The sequence below is a fragment of the Pelecanus crispus genome, chromosome 3 (assembly GCF_030463565.1).
Source record: "Pelecanus crispus isolate bPelCri1 chromosome 3, bPelCri1.pri, whole genome shotgun sequence".
Lineage (NCBI taxonomy): Eukaryota > Metazoa > Chordata > Aves > Pelecaniformes > Pelecanidae > Pelecanus > Pelecanus crispus.
In genome coordinates, this window is record NC_134645.1 from 4,715,278 (window position 1) to 4,732,597 (window position 17,320).

General features: G+C 37.1%; 1 protein-coding gene across 1 annotated transcript in view; it reads right to left on the bottom strand.

Moving 5' to 3' along the window:
* The window catches only part of USP34 (ubiquitin specific peptidase 34), a 121,976-nt gene that overhangs the window by 60,228 nt on the left and 44,428 nt on the right, over positions 1–17,320 (bottom strand). Inside the window, exons 18-31 of the mRNA XM_075706775.1 lie at positions 16,636–16,751; positions 16,425–16,552; positions 15,182–15,271; positions 14,268–14,363; positions 13,140–13,222; positions 11,667–11,821; positions 10,655–10,768; positions 9,594–9,693; positions 9,300–9,459; positions 8,748–8,874; positions 8,505–8,652; positions 2,976–3,076; positions 1,264–1,473; positions 492–617 (exon numbers count right to left, since the gene is read on the bottom strand). Of these exons, the coding sequence (XP_075562890.1) occupies positions 492–617; positions 1,264–1,473; positions 2,976–3,076; positions 8,505–8,652; positions 8,748–8,874; positions 9,300–9,459; positions 9,594–9,693; positions 10,655–10,768; positions 11,667–11,821; positions 13,140–13,222; positions 14,268–14,363; positions 15,182–15,271; positions 16,425–16,552; positions 16,636–16,751 (1,754 nt within the window). The remainder of the gene's footprint in view (positions 1–491; positions 618–1,263; positions 1,474–2,975; positions 3,077–8,504; positions 8,653–8,747; positions 8,875–9,299; positions 9,460–9,593; positions 9,694–10,654; positions 10,769–11,666; positions 11,822–13,139; positions 13,223–14,267; positions 14,364–15,181; positions 15,272–16,424; positions 16,553–16,635; positions 16,752–17,320) is intronic.

Sequence of the window (17,320 nt, forward strand, 5' to 3'; positions counted from 1 at the left end):
ATAAAGAACTGTAATATCTCAAAACTCTTAATATGTAATTTCAACAACTTTAAAAGAGGCAAAAATTTTCATCTATAGGGCAAGAAAACAACTAGGTAAGTACCCATGTTTTGAAATTATAGAAGAGAGTACTGAACGGATTACGTCACAACAGTCATAATGTTAACGCAAGGCTGCAGATGAAGAAACTGCTGTTTCAGTGCAAACCAAAAGACTGTGACAATTAGTATTGACTATTATTTTCATGTATTACGTAATTTTTTTTAAGAAATCATAAAAACAATCTTCACGAACTGAACCAAGGTCCCTATTTAGTTTTCTTTCATAAGAATTATTAGGTATGTTTATTCGGTTTACTTGTGTCTCGGCATACTTAACATACTTACTATTTAACATTCCTATTTGGGGAAAATTCAGCTAAAGCACCTAACATTAAAACATCCATGTCAATAAAGATAAACATGTGAAACAAACAAGCATTCTTTGTTTACCTGCTCATCTGAAATATTCTGGAATGCCTGCAACATATTAGGGCACGTTGGCAGAAGCATTAACAGTTCCCAGACACGTCTAGATAAGTTTTCTGCATGGAGATGGAGTTCTTCACATCTTGCACTCTGACAAACCATAGAACAACCATTCTTACTGTGAACTTCTTTGTGAAAATAACCTTGCTAAGATTTCAAAGTCCAAAAATGCATTTATTCTTAATTAAGAAGCTGTTCCCTAACGCAAATCCATAACTAGAACATGATAGTTGAAGTCTCACTGAACCTGCAAGAAACTAAGTTCCATTATCTTTACAGCCAAAATATCATGTATTTTGAAATATTTGAGTGTAATTAAAACTTAAAAATAAACTACTGGTTTGAATATACTAGTGGTTATTTAATTTCCCACAAGCTAAGGATGGCACGTAAGACACAAAAATGGACTTTTTGCAATAAAATCTTTGCAAACCTTTCAAACCAATTCCCATTATTACTCACCACATCTATTTAAAGAATCAATATTCCTTCTGAAGAATTACTTTTTTTATAGCTTCTACAATATTTAGAAGATTTAAAATATATCAGAACGGTGATGTTAAGAAAATCAGAAAAATCATGATAATGACTATACCATACATGAAATGTGAATATACAGACAATAAACATACCTAGCAATTGGATAGGGTACACAACAAGTAGGCTAGATAGGAAAAATAGATCCAATTAAATAAGACTTGAATGTAATTATTCTAATAAAATTACTCTACATTACCTCACTATCTTCCATAGCCACTTCTCCAGAAGGAGGCTTAAAAGAGGCAAGCATCTCTAACAAATCAAAAAGGGTGGTAAGATGAGGTTCTTGCAGGAGTAAAAGCATTGGAATGTTGTCCTTCTGAGGAGGAGGTAGGCAGGATGCTGGAAGCTGAACTCCTTCACCTTTACGTTCTCTCCTTGGTGCGCCCAGGGATACAAACACCATCTAGAAACAGAAACAACAAGGAGAAGAAACAGACAGTTTTAAAAATTCCTATGCTAAAACCATGGAATGTTTTCAACAGGATCAGAATTAAAAATTTAAAGATACATCAATATCTTTGTTGTCAAATCTTTACTGAGCAGCATTTTGAGCAACTGCTATAATTAAAGTTTGGTTTTGCTTTCACTTAAGTCATTCATGGTGCAGTTGCAGACACTGTTTGCTGTTGTTGCAGTAGACAGTTCTGTTTCCTCGTTCCTCGCCCTTTATTTTGCCATTCAGGCTGGGGAGACTCTAGTACTGGTCTGACTTCTCAGGACATTAATGAAATGGCACAAAAACTAATCCAGAGGAAAAAGGAGATAAATTGGCTCAAAGGACCAGAAAATGCTAGCGAGGATGTAGCAGCACAAATAGCAGCGTGGCTGGAAAAGCAGACATTTGTTATACTGACATAACCACGTTTTGGAAAGCCATTCTCAGATGAACCGGTCCTGCTGACCAGTTATCACCTCCATATATTGATCACACCCAGCCATTCAAACTGAATGCTACTGCTCCTCCAAGTTCTGCAAACATAAGAATTCATCTGGTTGTACCATAGCCCAATTCTGTAAAATGATCTATGTTGATAGGAAAAAAATTATTTTAAAAACTGGTTTTGCTTTTGAATTAACCCAATTCATTTAGCAAAAAGAACTAATGAACAATCGAGGACATAATCCAACAGATCATCCAATTTGGAACCAGAGAGTCAAGACAGACTAACTGCTACAATTGCTAACAGCCAGCAATGGCACATGCAAGCATATCAGCCAGTAATAATCTTTCTAAAAGGATGTTAGCAGATCCCTGAAGGTGTACAGTATGAGTTTAGTTTTCCTTTGGATAGAAAGAATGTCTGTGATGATCTGCCGGTAAGCTTTGTGACAGTCCCACCTCCCTAAAACAGTCATGATGTCATTCACACTTATACAAATCAAATCAGACTTTTCCATACTGTTGACTTCAGCAAAGAGCACTCTAACAGGAACTCTGAACTGAGATAAAAAATTACAGATAAGCATTAAAAACTGCTTCAGATTTAACTTGTGAAAGGAGAGAGCTAGTCACCGCTACTATGGAATTAGTATGCGTTCAACAATTCAGACAAAATGCGGGTATTTGATTCTGTTTTCACTGGTTCCTTGTTTTCCTTGATGAATGAAAAAACCTGAAATTTTACCTTTATTCCTTGAGTTTTCATATCTGCTAATATAACGAGAATTAGGCTTTTAAAATTATTAATTATTCTAAAGACTGAAAGCAGCAAGGACTGAGAGGATAAGTTTGAGCTTACAGGAGGCGCATCTTGGATAGCATGAAACAACTAGTTTCAGAAAACTGTAGGATGCTTCCAAAGAAAAGTATACTTTCCACCACCACTACATATATCAGCTGCACAAGACAAAAGCAACATATCAACCAATCTTTTCCAGTGACTGCTATCTATATGCTGGTAATACCTGCATATCCTTAAAACCCAATTCGTGAAGCGTTTTTTCATCATAATCGGTTGTCAGTTCATGCCCAGATGAAATCATTCTCACAGGTCCCATGAGGCCACCTAGGACAAAAACATATTGCGGTAAATTTCTAGAATCATAGCGTATTGGGTTTGCATGGCAAGGTTTTGGTAGTAGGGGGGCTACAGGGGTGGCTTCTGTGAGAAGCTGCTAGAAGCTTCCCCCATGCCCAACAGATCCAATGCCAGCCGGCTCCAAGACGGACCCGCTGCTGGCCAAGGCCGAGCCCATCAGCGACCGTGGTAGCACCTCTGGTATAACAGATTTAAGGAGGGGAAAAAAGAAAACCTGCGCAATAGCAATTGCAGTGGAAGAGAGGAGTGAGAATATGTGGGAGGAACAACTCCGCAGACACCAAAGTTAGTGAAGAAGGAGGGGAGGAGGTGCTCCAGGCGCCGGAGCAGAGATTCCCCTGCAGCCCATGGTGAAGCCCCTGGTGAGGCAGCTGTGCCCCTGCAGCCCATGGAGGCCCACGGTGGAGCAGAGATCCACCTGCAGTCTGGGGGGGACCCCACGCCGGAGCAGGAGGATGCCCGAAGGAGGCTGTGACCCCGTGGGAAGCCCACGCTGGAGCAGGCTCCTGGCAGGAGCTGTGGCCCCGTGGAGAGAGAGGAGCCCATGCTGGAGCAGGTTTGCTGGCAGGGCTTGTGACCCGTGGGGACCCACGCTGGAGCAGTTTGCGAAGAACTGCAGCCCGTGGGAAGGACTCACATTGGAGAAATTGGTGACGAACTGTCTCCTGTGGGAGGGACCCCACACTGGAGCAGGGAAAGAGTGTGAGGAGTCCTCCCCCTGAGGAGGAAGGAGCAGCAGAGACAGCGTGTGATGAACTGACCACAGCCCCCATTCCCCGTCCCCGTGCGCGGCTGGGGCAGAGGAGGTAGAGAACTCAGAAGTGAAGTTGAGCCCGGGAGGAAGGGAGGGGTGGGGGGAAGGCATTTTAAGATTTAGTTTTTATTTTCTCATTACTCTACTCTGATTTCATTGGTAATAAATTAAACTAATTTCCCCAACTCGAGTCCATTTTGCCCTGACAGTAATTGGTGAGTGATCTCCCTGTCCTTACCTCGACCCACGAGCCTTTTGTTATATTTTCTCTTCCCTGACCAGCTGAGGAGGGGAGTGATGGAGCGGCTTTGGTGGGCACCTGGCGTCCAGCCAGGGTCAACCCACCACACATAGTTTCATTTTCTAATTAAGACCTGTTTTAATAGTACACCCTTCAGTAGCAATTAAAATGAGGCAAAAACTTAATGCAATTTCCTTACGAAAACTGGTTATTACGTTAAACTAAATTTACTTGCATGTATTCAAAAATAACCTTTTCAGTAACAGTTCACCCCATCTTGTACTGAGAAGTGTTCGCAATGCAGATTAAAACATGCCTTCTATATTTTGTAGTAAATTATGCTATGCCAAAGAAGGGTAATAGAAAATGATTGTGATCATCAACAAAATCCTTTTGTAGCACACACCTGTGATAAAGTCAGCAAAGGCAAAGAAGCGATGATTAATCTTACTTAAATGTAAGGTGGAACTGAAGATGTCATATGCATCAGAAAGGAAAAACTGAGAACACCCTTCAAAAAATTCTCAACGTTGAACAAGAAATCTGAACAATTAAGAGATGAAGAATTTCCTTTCCTTTGGTGCAGACAATCAAGCAGTAACCAAGCATGGCAACGCACAATGACTTTATACCTCAGAGTAGTCATATAGTTCTAACCACCAATTCCGGTGGACAAAGATTTTTGTCATGGATTGAAATTTGCTATGCTTTTCAGCCACTGTTCTTACAAGCACACGTCTTCCAACACTAGGCCCCGGTCCTCCACACCAGTGCAGAGCAGCCTTGCACTGCCACTCTACTTCAACACTGGGATTTCAATGAGGCTTCTTCAATTTTTTTAAACCTCTTACTGAAATCTTAGGAAGTACTCAGAGTTCTGTAACTTGAAAATGCTTCAAAGCAGTGTATTACATGCCTATAGGAACATAATATTCAAAGACATGGGTTGAACCAAAAAAAGCCTATGTATGCGTAGCAAACCTCAACTTCATTCTTTCACTGTCATAAAGACATGCATGGCGTAGAGCACGCGCAGTGAGCCTGCTGCTTCTGGTAATTACTGAAAGCCCCTCACCTGCACCCTGCAGCCACACAATCTCTGCTGATGTATGCACGCAATAAATCCAGGTGATGCTTCCCCAAACCAGCTGAGATACACGCCCAAGTGCTGACGTTTCCAAACTGGAGCAAACCAGTGAGATGTACACACAGTAACTTTGATGGGACTGCCAGATAAATGGAGGTATCAGGCGAGCACATATGATCCTCAAATCCTGCCCAAACAAAATTTCTGGGATGTTCTTGGGAAAAACTGGATAGACAGCAGCCCTCCAAAGACATCTGTCAGTTAACAGTAAAACCAGGAAGGTTTTACGTGGAGTTGGGCATAATCTCACATATCTACCACTGTTCCCGTCCTCCTCAGCTGGCTGCTTTGAAACTTATCAATGCAGTCAGGTAAAATAATTTCAAACAGATAAAGGTAGGCAAATGCATCATCATCCACAAAAATAATACAGAAATCTACCATCCTCTGCACTTCAGCAAACTAGTAACAGATTTCAGAAGAAAGAATACAACAAACAACCTGAGTGAGAAGCAAATACAATCTCGCATTTCTTTGAGCAATGCAGATTTCAAATGAGCAAGAGATGTTACAATAGATATTGGGACCTCAAAAGAATTATGTGGTAAATGTCTGGTAAAAGGAAAAAAAAAAATAAGTTTATTACAGTGAAAGAGAGTTAAAAGGAACATTTAATACATGTGAATGCATCTACTACTTACAGATGCATTCCCAAAGTTTTGGCTAGTGGGCATTCTTGGATATTCCCTTGGCAGAACCTTGATGGCAAAAACTTCAGAAATGTACCTGTAACTAATAAATGCTTTGAGGTTCTTTTAGCCCATCTCAGAACCTGCAGCTTCACTTTCTACATTAATAGTTACCTCACTTCTGTAACAATCTGTTAAACATTAATTTTCAGTGTCTTCATCTTCTCAAGCTAAACTTCCTTTTAAGACAGCAGGCGTTAGATGTGACTGCTGTCACTTCAGACATCCCGTTTGTTCATGCATCCCAACAGCAAGAAAATGAAAGTGACAATTTGCGCAAAGATGCTGAAAATGAAATGGCCATCACAATGGTGAGAAGGCAGGTTAACAGGAGCACTAAAGGAGGCCAACAGTGTGAAAGTGCCAGTCAGTTCACAACAGATGAAACAAATAAAAAGAAGCAAAAAAAGTGCAAGTCAGAATTCCAACAGCCAAAAGTTGATACAAATATTCTACTACGTCTACCTATTTCGTGAAATTGAAATCCCACCTGAGAAAACAACTAAACCCCAAGTAAGTACAATGAGATTTAGCTCTATAAAGAAAAGGCAAGAGGAAAACTTGTACTCTGACATCATGAGCCTTTAATTTTTCCTGGAATTTGGAATCTCTGCTCAGATTTCTACCTAAGTTGATGAAATAGTCACCATTTCAGGTTCTTAACCAGGAATTGTTTTTTGTTGTAGATTAACTAGTACAGGTATATTAAAATGGACGTAGTAAAAGGTCACCAAGACAGAAGTGTGCACTATGTACCTTACAATACATGTCTCCTGTGATGCAGAATGACCCAAGTTTTTAAGTGTAAACAGTCAATACGCTGAACTATCATTCACAGAGATCTTTGTGACCAACAAAATGCTTTTAGAAAGTTCTTTCTTTTTTTAAAATCTATACAAAACAGTCCCCAAAATAAGGTATGGATGAGTAAAACTACAGGTTTTAACCGCAAGTCTCAGTTTCAGCCCTATTTTCTCAAAATTAGCAGTCGCAAAGCAGAAATCATGTCACTAGATTATTCCAAACGCACGGTGGCATGCACAGAACAATACAGAAACCCTTCTTCAGGAGTTTGGTTAATAAGATATTTAGCCTCTTACAGGACTTTATGCACCTATCAGCCAACACATGTATCAATTACAAGATGAAGCAATTGGAGGCATTAACACAGGTTTTAAACCTAGCAAAGGACGCTAGATTTAGAATTGACAGATACAAATTTCATGGTTCTCCAGTTTCCCATAGTTATGGTGTGTTAATAATTAGTGTAATAAACACAGGAAAAAATAAAACAACATCCACAAAAAGGGTACAAAATTACAGATACCAACACAGGCACTCTACAAAACAAAAGACATATGTACATATGTAACACGACTGAACTGCAGCTGCTGTAGGACTGCAATTCTGAATTTTCTGAATCATGTGTTCCTAAAATCCCAGTAAAACAAAACCAAAAATTTCTGCTACGCGGCTATACTTGGTGGAAAACAAGATAGTTTCTTCACTAAAACAGCTTCTGACGAGTGGCTGGAAAAGGATTTCACAAAGGTGGTAATTAGAATGTCTAAAACTCAGTCTGGTTTACTGACAGTGTGTCTCATTAAAACACATTTTTTAGAAGTTGTTAAACTATGAAAAGAAAGTCAGATTCACGTTTACACATATACTAATGGGCAGTGGTGTTGGAAAAAGATGTTCATGGACAGAATTTGTTCAGATAATATGCATTACATGCTAACTCTTGCTCATAATGAGAAAGAAAGAAAGAAAGAAAACATTGAGAAGATAATTCAGAAAACAGTAACATTTTCAACAGCAATAACTAATAAGAATGCCCTGATATATAGCATCAGTAGGATTTAGAAAATGTCCTCCTCCTAAAGGATACAGCAGAAATTTTCATTCACTCAAAAACGCATAAAGAAAGGGAAAAACAACAGGATGCGTATTCATCACACTGTAAGCAAACAATGACCACCTCAGGAGCAAGGTGACATTCCAAATTAAGAGCATGAAAAAGAGGATGAATGATCATTTTTGCTACAGGATGATCATAAATTAAAAAGCAGTTGCAGGAGTAAGGAAAATCTTACACCTGACTGGAATACATATATGTAGGGTATAAATTATGAATTTGAATTATGACTTCAAATTCTGAATCAACGGCAGAGCCAGAAATGTATACATTTCACAAAACACAGATTAAGGTTCTATGTAACAGAGCCTCCAAATTACAGAAAACAACATAATTAATTAAAAGAACAATGAGAAGAAAAATAATGTGGGGGCAAATCTATTGCGACTTGGAGCTTGGCTAGATCTAAGGACCTTTGGCAGATGTACATCATCTTTGCTATTTCAAATAAATGGTAGTGCTGAAGAAACAACATTATTAATTAAAAGCGAGGGTGATGCTAGCTGTAACTACAGCTAGAGGAAAATAAATCATAATGCTTGCTTATTTAGGATATCTGGGGAAGGAAAAGACCGTAATCTTCTAAGCTCTAAATGGATGAACCCTTGTAAGGGCAAAAAATACAGACATGAGTACTATAGCTTACCAGGGAAATCCCCTTTGCGGCTGCTTTGGCCAAACTCCTGAAGCTGTGCTTGTTGATTTATCTGCTCCTTCTGCAAGTTTTCGTACCAATGGGTGACTTCTGCCCGTAGATCGGCCACCTGATCACTAGGATACATTTCTATAGTCATCTGAAATAAAAGATGTATTTTATTTTTCAAAGTGCCCAGTGGACTTACTGATATTTAGCAATGTAGGGTGTCCTTGTAAAAGGGCTTTTAACTACCTTGTCAGGAAGTCCAGCTGGCTGACATACAATTCTTAGTGGGAGTGACTGTTTGTCACTCAGGGCTTTCAAGTGACTGCTGATACCAGTGCCTTCAATCTGCCACTGCCTCAGATGATACGCAAACCTTAAGAGGCAGGTAAAAACATTGAAAAAGTATTTTTGTCAAAACCTATTTAACACAAATGTTTGATAAACAGTAAGAGGAAAGACAAAACTTGCACCTCTATTCACTGTTTTTTCAAAACAAGAGGAAGTTACTGATGTTCTCACTATTTTTCAAATAAAACTAAAATAACTTCGAAAAAGATTTTTTGGTGAGGGATGGGGAGACATGAACCACATCCATGTCTTTATACAAGGACAAGGGCCAACTCTTGTAAATGCTTAAACCTTATATATTAGCTTTCAAAATTCTCCACTACTGTCTTTAATTTACACAATGAAAAACAAAGAAGCCAATACTTAATAATAACTCATAACTCATTTATCATTATGATAGGAGGAATGTAAATAAATGCTGCCTCCAAATATATCAATGAAGCTATTTACCTTCTCCTAAAAGCCTCCAGGTGTGTCTTCAGCATTAAGAGTCCTCTTTCAATAATGGTCAGACTTGAATGAGAGTCTTGCTCAAGGTTACTAGAAGCTATCATCAGACTCTCCATACACTTGCTAATAAATTCCTGTTCTTTTTCCAGACCAGTTTTACCTGTAATATCAGTTAAAGTAAATTATATATGCACAACTTTGGGACTATGCATTTTAATACTACGAATAGAAAGAGGATAATGCTAGATATTCTTTAAAATACTTTAAACAGAAAACAAAAATAAAAAATCATACCATTGATATAATAGGAGTTGATATACTGGATAGCCGCTCGACTGACATCACCAGACTGTGCTCTTAAAGCAATACCCCAGAACTGGTCCATGCCACACAACTGTTTTGACAAAAGGAAAACAAGCACAGAAACAAAATATTGCTTCATTATTTTACTCAGAGTGATGGTCTTCTGACCTGAGATGTTTTATTTGCCTCTTGATGCAACTACTAAAAATATCTCCATTTTTCCTCTGCTCGGGCTCTCATCACTACACACATGAATTACTATAAAATTCTGACTTTCACAGAAAAATTTTCCTACTTTGAAGCATGAGGAGAACTGGTTAAAATTCCAAGAGAGTGAATTTTCATTTTTGACAAACAGGAATACTTTTAAATGAAGCCTTAAAACCACAACTATCATTGGTATTCATTGCAAGAATAGAAATTTTAGTAAAAAATTGCCTCAAATCAATTCACAGAAAAATATCCTATATGTAACTTTATTTCTAAGATAGTTTCTCTGTATAAAAAACTACAGAAGAAAAGCTTCTAAAGCACATCATACGTAAACTGAGACACATTTTACAACAGCTTTCTAGTCAGAATTAAATATGCCTAATAGACTTTCATCTGAATCTTCTCATTTATAAAAGCAAATGTTACAAACCCATTCTTTAAACACAGCAGTGAATACAGTTCAGTTATGCTAAGAATATGATAAACTGCACAAGGATAGGCAGGCAACAGGTATCAGTTTCTTTGTAGTTTCTCATCTCTACCTCTAGAGACAAAAGCCACACGTGCTTAGAGTAATGAGGGAAGCTCAGGATCGTTGGCCTTTTTCATTTCCATTTCACTGGCCTACATTTGGAACTTTTACGCCCTGAGCTTCCAGGGCTCTCCTCAAGGCGGAAATCTGCACAAATCCCACCACTACAGGCTGTGACATTATTATCTCAAACCAGTAAACAATATTCAAGCCAATAAGTCGAGAGGTACACCTTTACAGGTAAGCAATTTAATTTTTCCCTTCCCTAAGAAAGAAGAAAAAACATGAGCACAGAATCCAGGCTTACCTCTGAGTTTGAGCCACCATCGTACGCACTAGTAGCCAATCGAGCCAAATTGCACAAATGCTGGAAGAGGTTTAGGCCAGTCATACTGATAGTTTCAGGTTTTAGTTGTGGCATCTAAATAAAATGAATGCACTTTAGTATGGAAAAAAAATTTCAGTGACAGAACGGATAGCAGTTACAGGGTATTTATTTCATTAGCACAGAAAAATGTCATTGTTACTACCAATTATATTCAAATTTGGTAGTACAATTTTAATTGTAATATTTATTCTTGCAAAAGATCACATTCTCTGAATTCTATATACAGTACAAAAAAATCAACTATAATTGGCTTAAACAAAAACCTCTTCTCTCTACCCCCGATTTGGACTGTAACAGTGCAGAGGGAACAACAATTATTCTTGTAAACATTAGCTGCTTAACTTAACAGCAGGACAATTTGTTAGCATACATGACATGTCTGTTCAAAAAAGTCATATGCTTACAAAACTAGACAAAAACTGTGTAACCTTGAAAAAGAACTAGACTACATTAATTATTGCACAATCTATCCATTTTGTAATGTCATCTGTCGAAATGGATGGGACCGCTTGCAAAAAGCTCTACTGCTGCACGCTCGTGTTTTCAGTGGATGTATTGATGAGATTTATACACCCCTCCCAAAAAGAAGAAAAGCAATTTTTTTAGTCAGGTAGCTATATATCACAAAGGAAAGTATAGTTTTGGGTGGCGTTTTTTCAAATTGAAATGAAGCGCTACATAGCTTCAGATACAACACACAGCCTATTTGCAAAGAAACACTCAAGTAAATACTAGTGTGAAAAGAATTCACGCCAACCCATTCCTCTCTTCCCTACAAGAAGAGAAAAATCATTGCATGACAAATGGGGCCCTTCCAAACTACTGAAGACATATTTTTCATAGAAACGATTTAAAATATGTTAAATAACGCTGATATGGAAAGGAACACTGTTATTAGAACTAATAAGGTTGCAATTAACTCTCTACATACCTTTTCCAAAAAAAGATGCTTGTAAGTCTCCATACCCATCGCATGCTGATCTTTACTTCGTACTTGATTCAAAAACCAGTGTAGTGCATCATCATAACATTCAGAATCTTCTACTAAGCAGTGCCACAGTATGTCCACTTGTTCTAAACTCAACCCTAAAATTAGGGAAGTATTTTTAACTACTCCTTTATAACATCAAATATATAGCGATATTCTAAAAATCAGAATAGTTTTTGTCAGGACAAGAAGTTTTTGGAAAGAACAAAAGAAAAATGCACCACCTACCAATTAGAAATTGTACACTTTTCCCCTTTTAGAGCTGGCAATCAGCTACAGTTTTTGGTCATTAGGGCTGTCAGTTGTTACTAAACTAATGAGTAACGTGGGCTGACCCGAGATCTCGTACCAAACAGCAGGTTGTTTCTCAGTTCATAAATAATTACTGGGCACAACCTAGAGTCCAGCTTTGACCTGCGTATTGAGACTGTGGCTAAAAATAGTATCTCTCTAACTATTTCATTGTTATTCCTTTCAAGAAAACTGTAGGTTTATTTTCTTAGTTGGCATATAAACAGTTGTGATCCCAACAAATTTCTTTAAAAAGATTTGTGGCTATCCTGTCAACAATTGCAAATACGGTGTTACAAGGGTTTTTTTTGTTTCTTTAGGCTACAGATATTCTCATTCCTTCCTGTACTCTAATGACCAGAGGGACAAGCCATGCCGACTTTGACTACCTATAGAGACTACCCAAATGACTCCTCCCTTCAGTAATTTTAATAAATGACCTCAATATACAATCAACCCAAAGTCTGTACAGAGCTGATGCTGAGACAACACTGAAGGCCATTAGTTTACAAGGGCTTAAGAGGAGAGTGGCAAAACAATTTATGGTAGGGGAAGTCACCAGAGGTTACTAAAACCACAGAAAATTACGTTCAACTTCAAATTCTATCAGCCACATCAAAAGATTTCTATTTTTAACCTGTGAAAAGATTTCAGCATCTGCACAGATCAACTACCATACAGAATACCACTCTCGCAACAGACCCTACAGGGAGTGTAAACCAATTTCTGACAGTATTAAAATATAAAGAATTATTCCTTTTTGGTATCACAACTTACAGTTCACTCCAGTGAAAGATCTCTGGGAACATTATGGACATGAACCAAAACCCACAAATAGGGAATACATTATCTTCCTTGCAGTAATTACTACAATCGTAATATTTACAAAAACTGAAGCACAGAGGACATAAAAATTTGTTCTCACAGAACTGCAACAGAATCTAAACTCCAATGTTGGTTCTGTGCTTTCATCAAAAGTCTTGCTTCTTTTGAAACAGTATCAGAGATTATTTAAAATTGTGTCTCTTTAAAATACTGTATTTATTTAACCTAACATTGATTATTAAAAACTATGTGAGCCATACTACGAGGTGCTTCTCTGATAAGGTAACCTCAAATACTTACTGAAATGATCTGGTGATCCTAGAGTTGAAAACACACACGTCAGGAATTGAAGACGAACCTGAACTTCTGCACTGTGGCTGTATCTAAAATTTCGATTTGCATAAAAACAGAAGTTTATTTGATTGTTTATTGTCATACCTTTTTTCCCCACTCACACATGTGCCTCTCAAACGCATAGATAATTTTTTCTTCTAAGTTTCTTTCTGAACTTCCGGTTCGGTATATAGTCTAGACTCCAGTTGTACACATTACAGAGCCACACCACACAAGTGGAATGACACACTAGTCATTACTAGGTAAGGTACTTTTCCTGTTGTTTTTTGGGGGTGGTGGGAGTGCAATTCAAGTGCATCATTCTGTCATTAGCACCTTGCAGGATCTGACCTTAATTTTTTCCCTAACTTGTAAAATGCTGATATTTCTACTCTGAATTTCTGATCCCAGCTGATACACACTCTTTATGAAAATATTTTCATAACTATTATAAAAATATTAACCTTATATCTATTTATAAGGCAGAAGCTTCATGGTCAAAGGAGCAGAACAACATATCGTTTTGCCTGAATTTAAAGCAATTCATCCCACTTTCAAACAGCTTTTGAAGTAATTTCTCATTAGAGCAATGTCCAATATAAAGGTGTATGATGAAGTAAAAATTTGACCCATAAATAGCAACATTTTTTAATTGTGGATGGCCATATTTACATACTGACTTTGACATCTGTCAAAACATGAATAGGCGATTCCTCCAGGATTGGGAAGCTAGAAATTGTATCACTTGTGTATATACACCTAATTTTAATCATACAGATTGGAAAGTGCGGATGGATGTGTTAAACAGAAGAAAACTACTGCAAAGGTTAATGATAACAGATTTTAAAACTGAAACATTTGAATAGTTTTATGATATGAAATCACTTTAAATTGATTTGAATATATAAAATCTTCGTGCTTTATTTGTAAACAAATATGCAACATCATGTCTAACAAAAATGACATGAGAGTTTTTGTGTGGGTTTTTTTAAGGAAAAGGAAGCTATTTAAAAAAAAAAACATCAGAAGCACCAGAAGAAAAGCAGAAAAGAAACGTTTAAAAACATAAAATATCCAAGTCAGTTGTGTACTTACAATGCGTGTTTATGTCGTCCTTCCCTGACTGCCTGAATGTAGTGTACCAAATTATCAAAGAAAAGTTTCATCATATTAAGCTCCTTTTCTGCCCACCTGTGTCAATTTAAAGGGCAGAAAGTATTACAGGTTGCTTTAAAAGATCAGAAAAGCTACAGAAATTAGAAAGCTATTACAGGAAAACTGCATACACGTAAAACCAAAGTACACATTCCATTTGCCATCTACCATGAATTCAGAAGTATTTTCCAGTACGGTACTCTCTGCTTCCTTTTCATCATCGTTATTTTCAGGCATAGAATTGACAGAGAACCCTCCCTTTTGAGACCACGAAAACTGTTCCTAAAGGCCCTAATTCAGAAAAGGTCTAAGCTAAAACTCAGAACCAGGCATATATTTAAACGTCATGTCAAAAAAGACAAGAAAAATTGCCGATAATCACTGTAATCTTTCCCAGAAGTTCCGGTAGTCTGTTCTCTACAGTTAGACCAGCTAGCTATATCAAGGCATGCTATACTATGTATCTTCACATTTTAATGGTTTTCTTATAAATCAAATCTTTTATTACTGAGAAGCATTTGATATACAGTGAGACCAGAATGACGTAACATCAAGTTATTACAACCTTTTACAGTACACTGTTACTGGATGTCTAGTACTGTCTGCAAGTCCTTTGGGATTTAAAGGGTGGAGATTAAAAAAAAAAAAAAATACATAAATTAGTCTTCACTTCAGTTACGACAGTAGTGCGTATTATGAAGAAATCTAGACCTGAGTGATTAGGCAAGCTCATACAACTAGGCCAGATAACAGACAGATGATAACCTTAGGTCATTATTAATTTGGACCACACTTAAAGGAGCAAACCTAGAGCAGTCCCCTAAATGTCATCACTTCTGTTGGGGGCTACTTACATTGTTATCCAATGTGTATCATAACTGCTCCCAAATTGCTGAAACGTACCAAACAGCTTTGGAAGAAGACGAAGTGAAACTACTACTGATCTGAAGGAGAAAGAGAGAAATGACAACAATATATGATTGTTACAAAATTAAAATAGTCCATTTTAAAATTACTTTGAGAAGCTCAGGTTCAGTGAGCAAATAGGATAACTGAAGGGACTGGAAATATCCATGTGAGGTTTACTATCATGTCAGCCAATTAGTTTTCTGAATCTGTACTACACATACTCCAAATTCTTTACAAGTAATACCTTGGACACACAGCTGTTGGACAAGTATAAAAATAAAACAGTATACATCTTGCTTATTAAAAATTACTTAAATTTCAAAAGAGAAATTCTTAGTTTTGAGTTTCATAATACTTACCTTTTGAAATTTGAGCAAAATGAGTACGGTTTTTCTACAAACAGATGACAGCAGAAATAAATCTGCCTCAAACTCATTACAGACACAAGTAGATGTGTATTGTAAGATAACTATCTAGGAAAATTCAAGGCGTGCATAAACTGCATGTAACAGAACTTTCGTATCAGCAATGAGTACCTTCACAGTTCTTTTATTAATTAATATCTTAGTAGACTTGTACTCATCTTACAAATACATTTCTTAACAAAAAGTTAACAACATAACATTGCAGGTGATGTCCAGCAGTTGATTGGTTGTATCAACATAATAAATTCCACTTTTGCCAGTCTTCAAACTGTACAATCTCATAGCTTTGGCTGGTATGAAAGCAAGTTATCTGAGGTCAAGGTATTACTTCTACCTCCAGCTGCTTCTTCACAGAAATTAAACCCCACAATAGACTTGGTGGAAAAGAACTTGTCTGTTCCTTAGCCACTTGCATGTAAAATCTAAATATTCAATTCAAAATGCTTATGCTAAGGCACTTGACCTTGCACTCAACTGGCTAAGATGTGGACCCGATTTTACCAACTGGTAGGAGGGCAGTAACCTCTGGCAGAAGGGAGAACAGACAAATGCAACAAGATGAGAAATTCAGGACATTGATAGAATAGAAGAATGGAACATCAGATACATCCATAACACCTTGAAAACTATTTTTATACTTTTGCTTTTGTCTGGTTTAACTTCTCTTCCTGTGAAGTTAAATAACTGTTACAGTCAACTTGGATTTCCTATATGTTGCAAAAATAGATAAATGTAAAAACAGATAATTTATGATTTAAGTTACCTGTTGTTTGCTAAATTTTCTAAGCAGCCTTCAATAAATCTCATTCGAATCTGTCTGTCAGTGAACCAGCATACTAAAGAACAGAGCAGCTTCTCTGCTTCATTTATTAACCCTTCAGAGAGATGAATCTACAGCAAGTAGAAAAAAAGGTCACTGAATAGTATATATTTATTTTCTTTTAAAAAATATTATTTTCTGGTATTCAACTTACTGCATCTTCATCCTGGACCAGATCCCACAAAAGGGTATTTCCTTTCTTACAAACATTATCCAAATTAATGTCCGTCACCGCATTGCTATTATATTGATGTTTATGAACTGCTGGTCCTGAACAAAATATAAAGACCGTTATTGAATAAATAGAAGGAACTATCTAATCTGAACATTATTCCCTAAGTGCATGAACAACAACATGCTTTATTTGTAAACCTGGCTACTTTAAAGTGCATACAACAACATTGTAATTGCAGCCTTTTTCCACATATGGGTTCTTAAAAGATGACAAAACATTATGACCGTACAATAAGTCAGCAGGATAGTTAAGCCAATATTTACACTGGTTTTGGCTAATGGCAAGGTGCAATAAAAACAGTACTTAAGAACTGCAGATGTAGGTGCAATTGCTTTTTAATTGGATTTAATTCATAGTGTAATTAAAATAGTCTTTCTGTAGCACTGTGCTCCAAAGGGAGGTATCTTTATAACTGACATGGTTGGAAAGCAAGAAAGAAGCGCTTTTCAATAAATCCCCCTCATACTGCATGATCTCCTATGTCTAACTAAAAAACAGGAAAAACAAACACCATTTTTAATACACAAGAGAGTATCAAAGTGCATGATTTTAGAAACTCATCATGTTTTCATAAACACTGATAGACATTTTCCTTCTTCTGTCT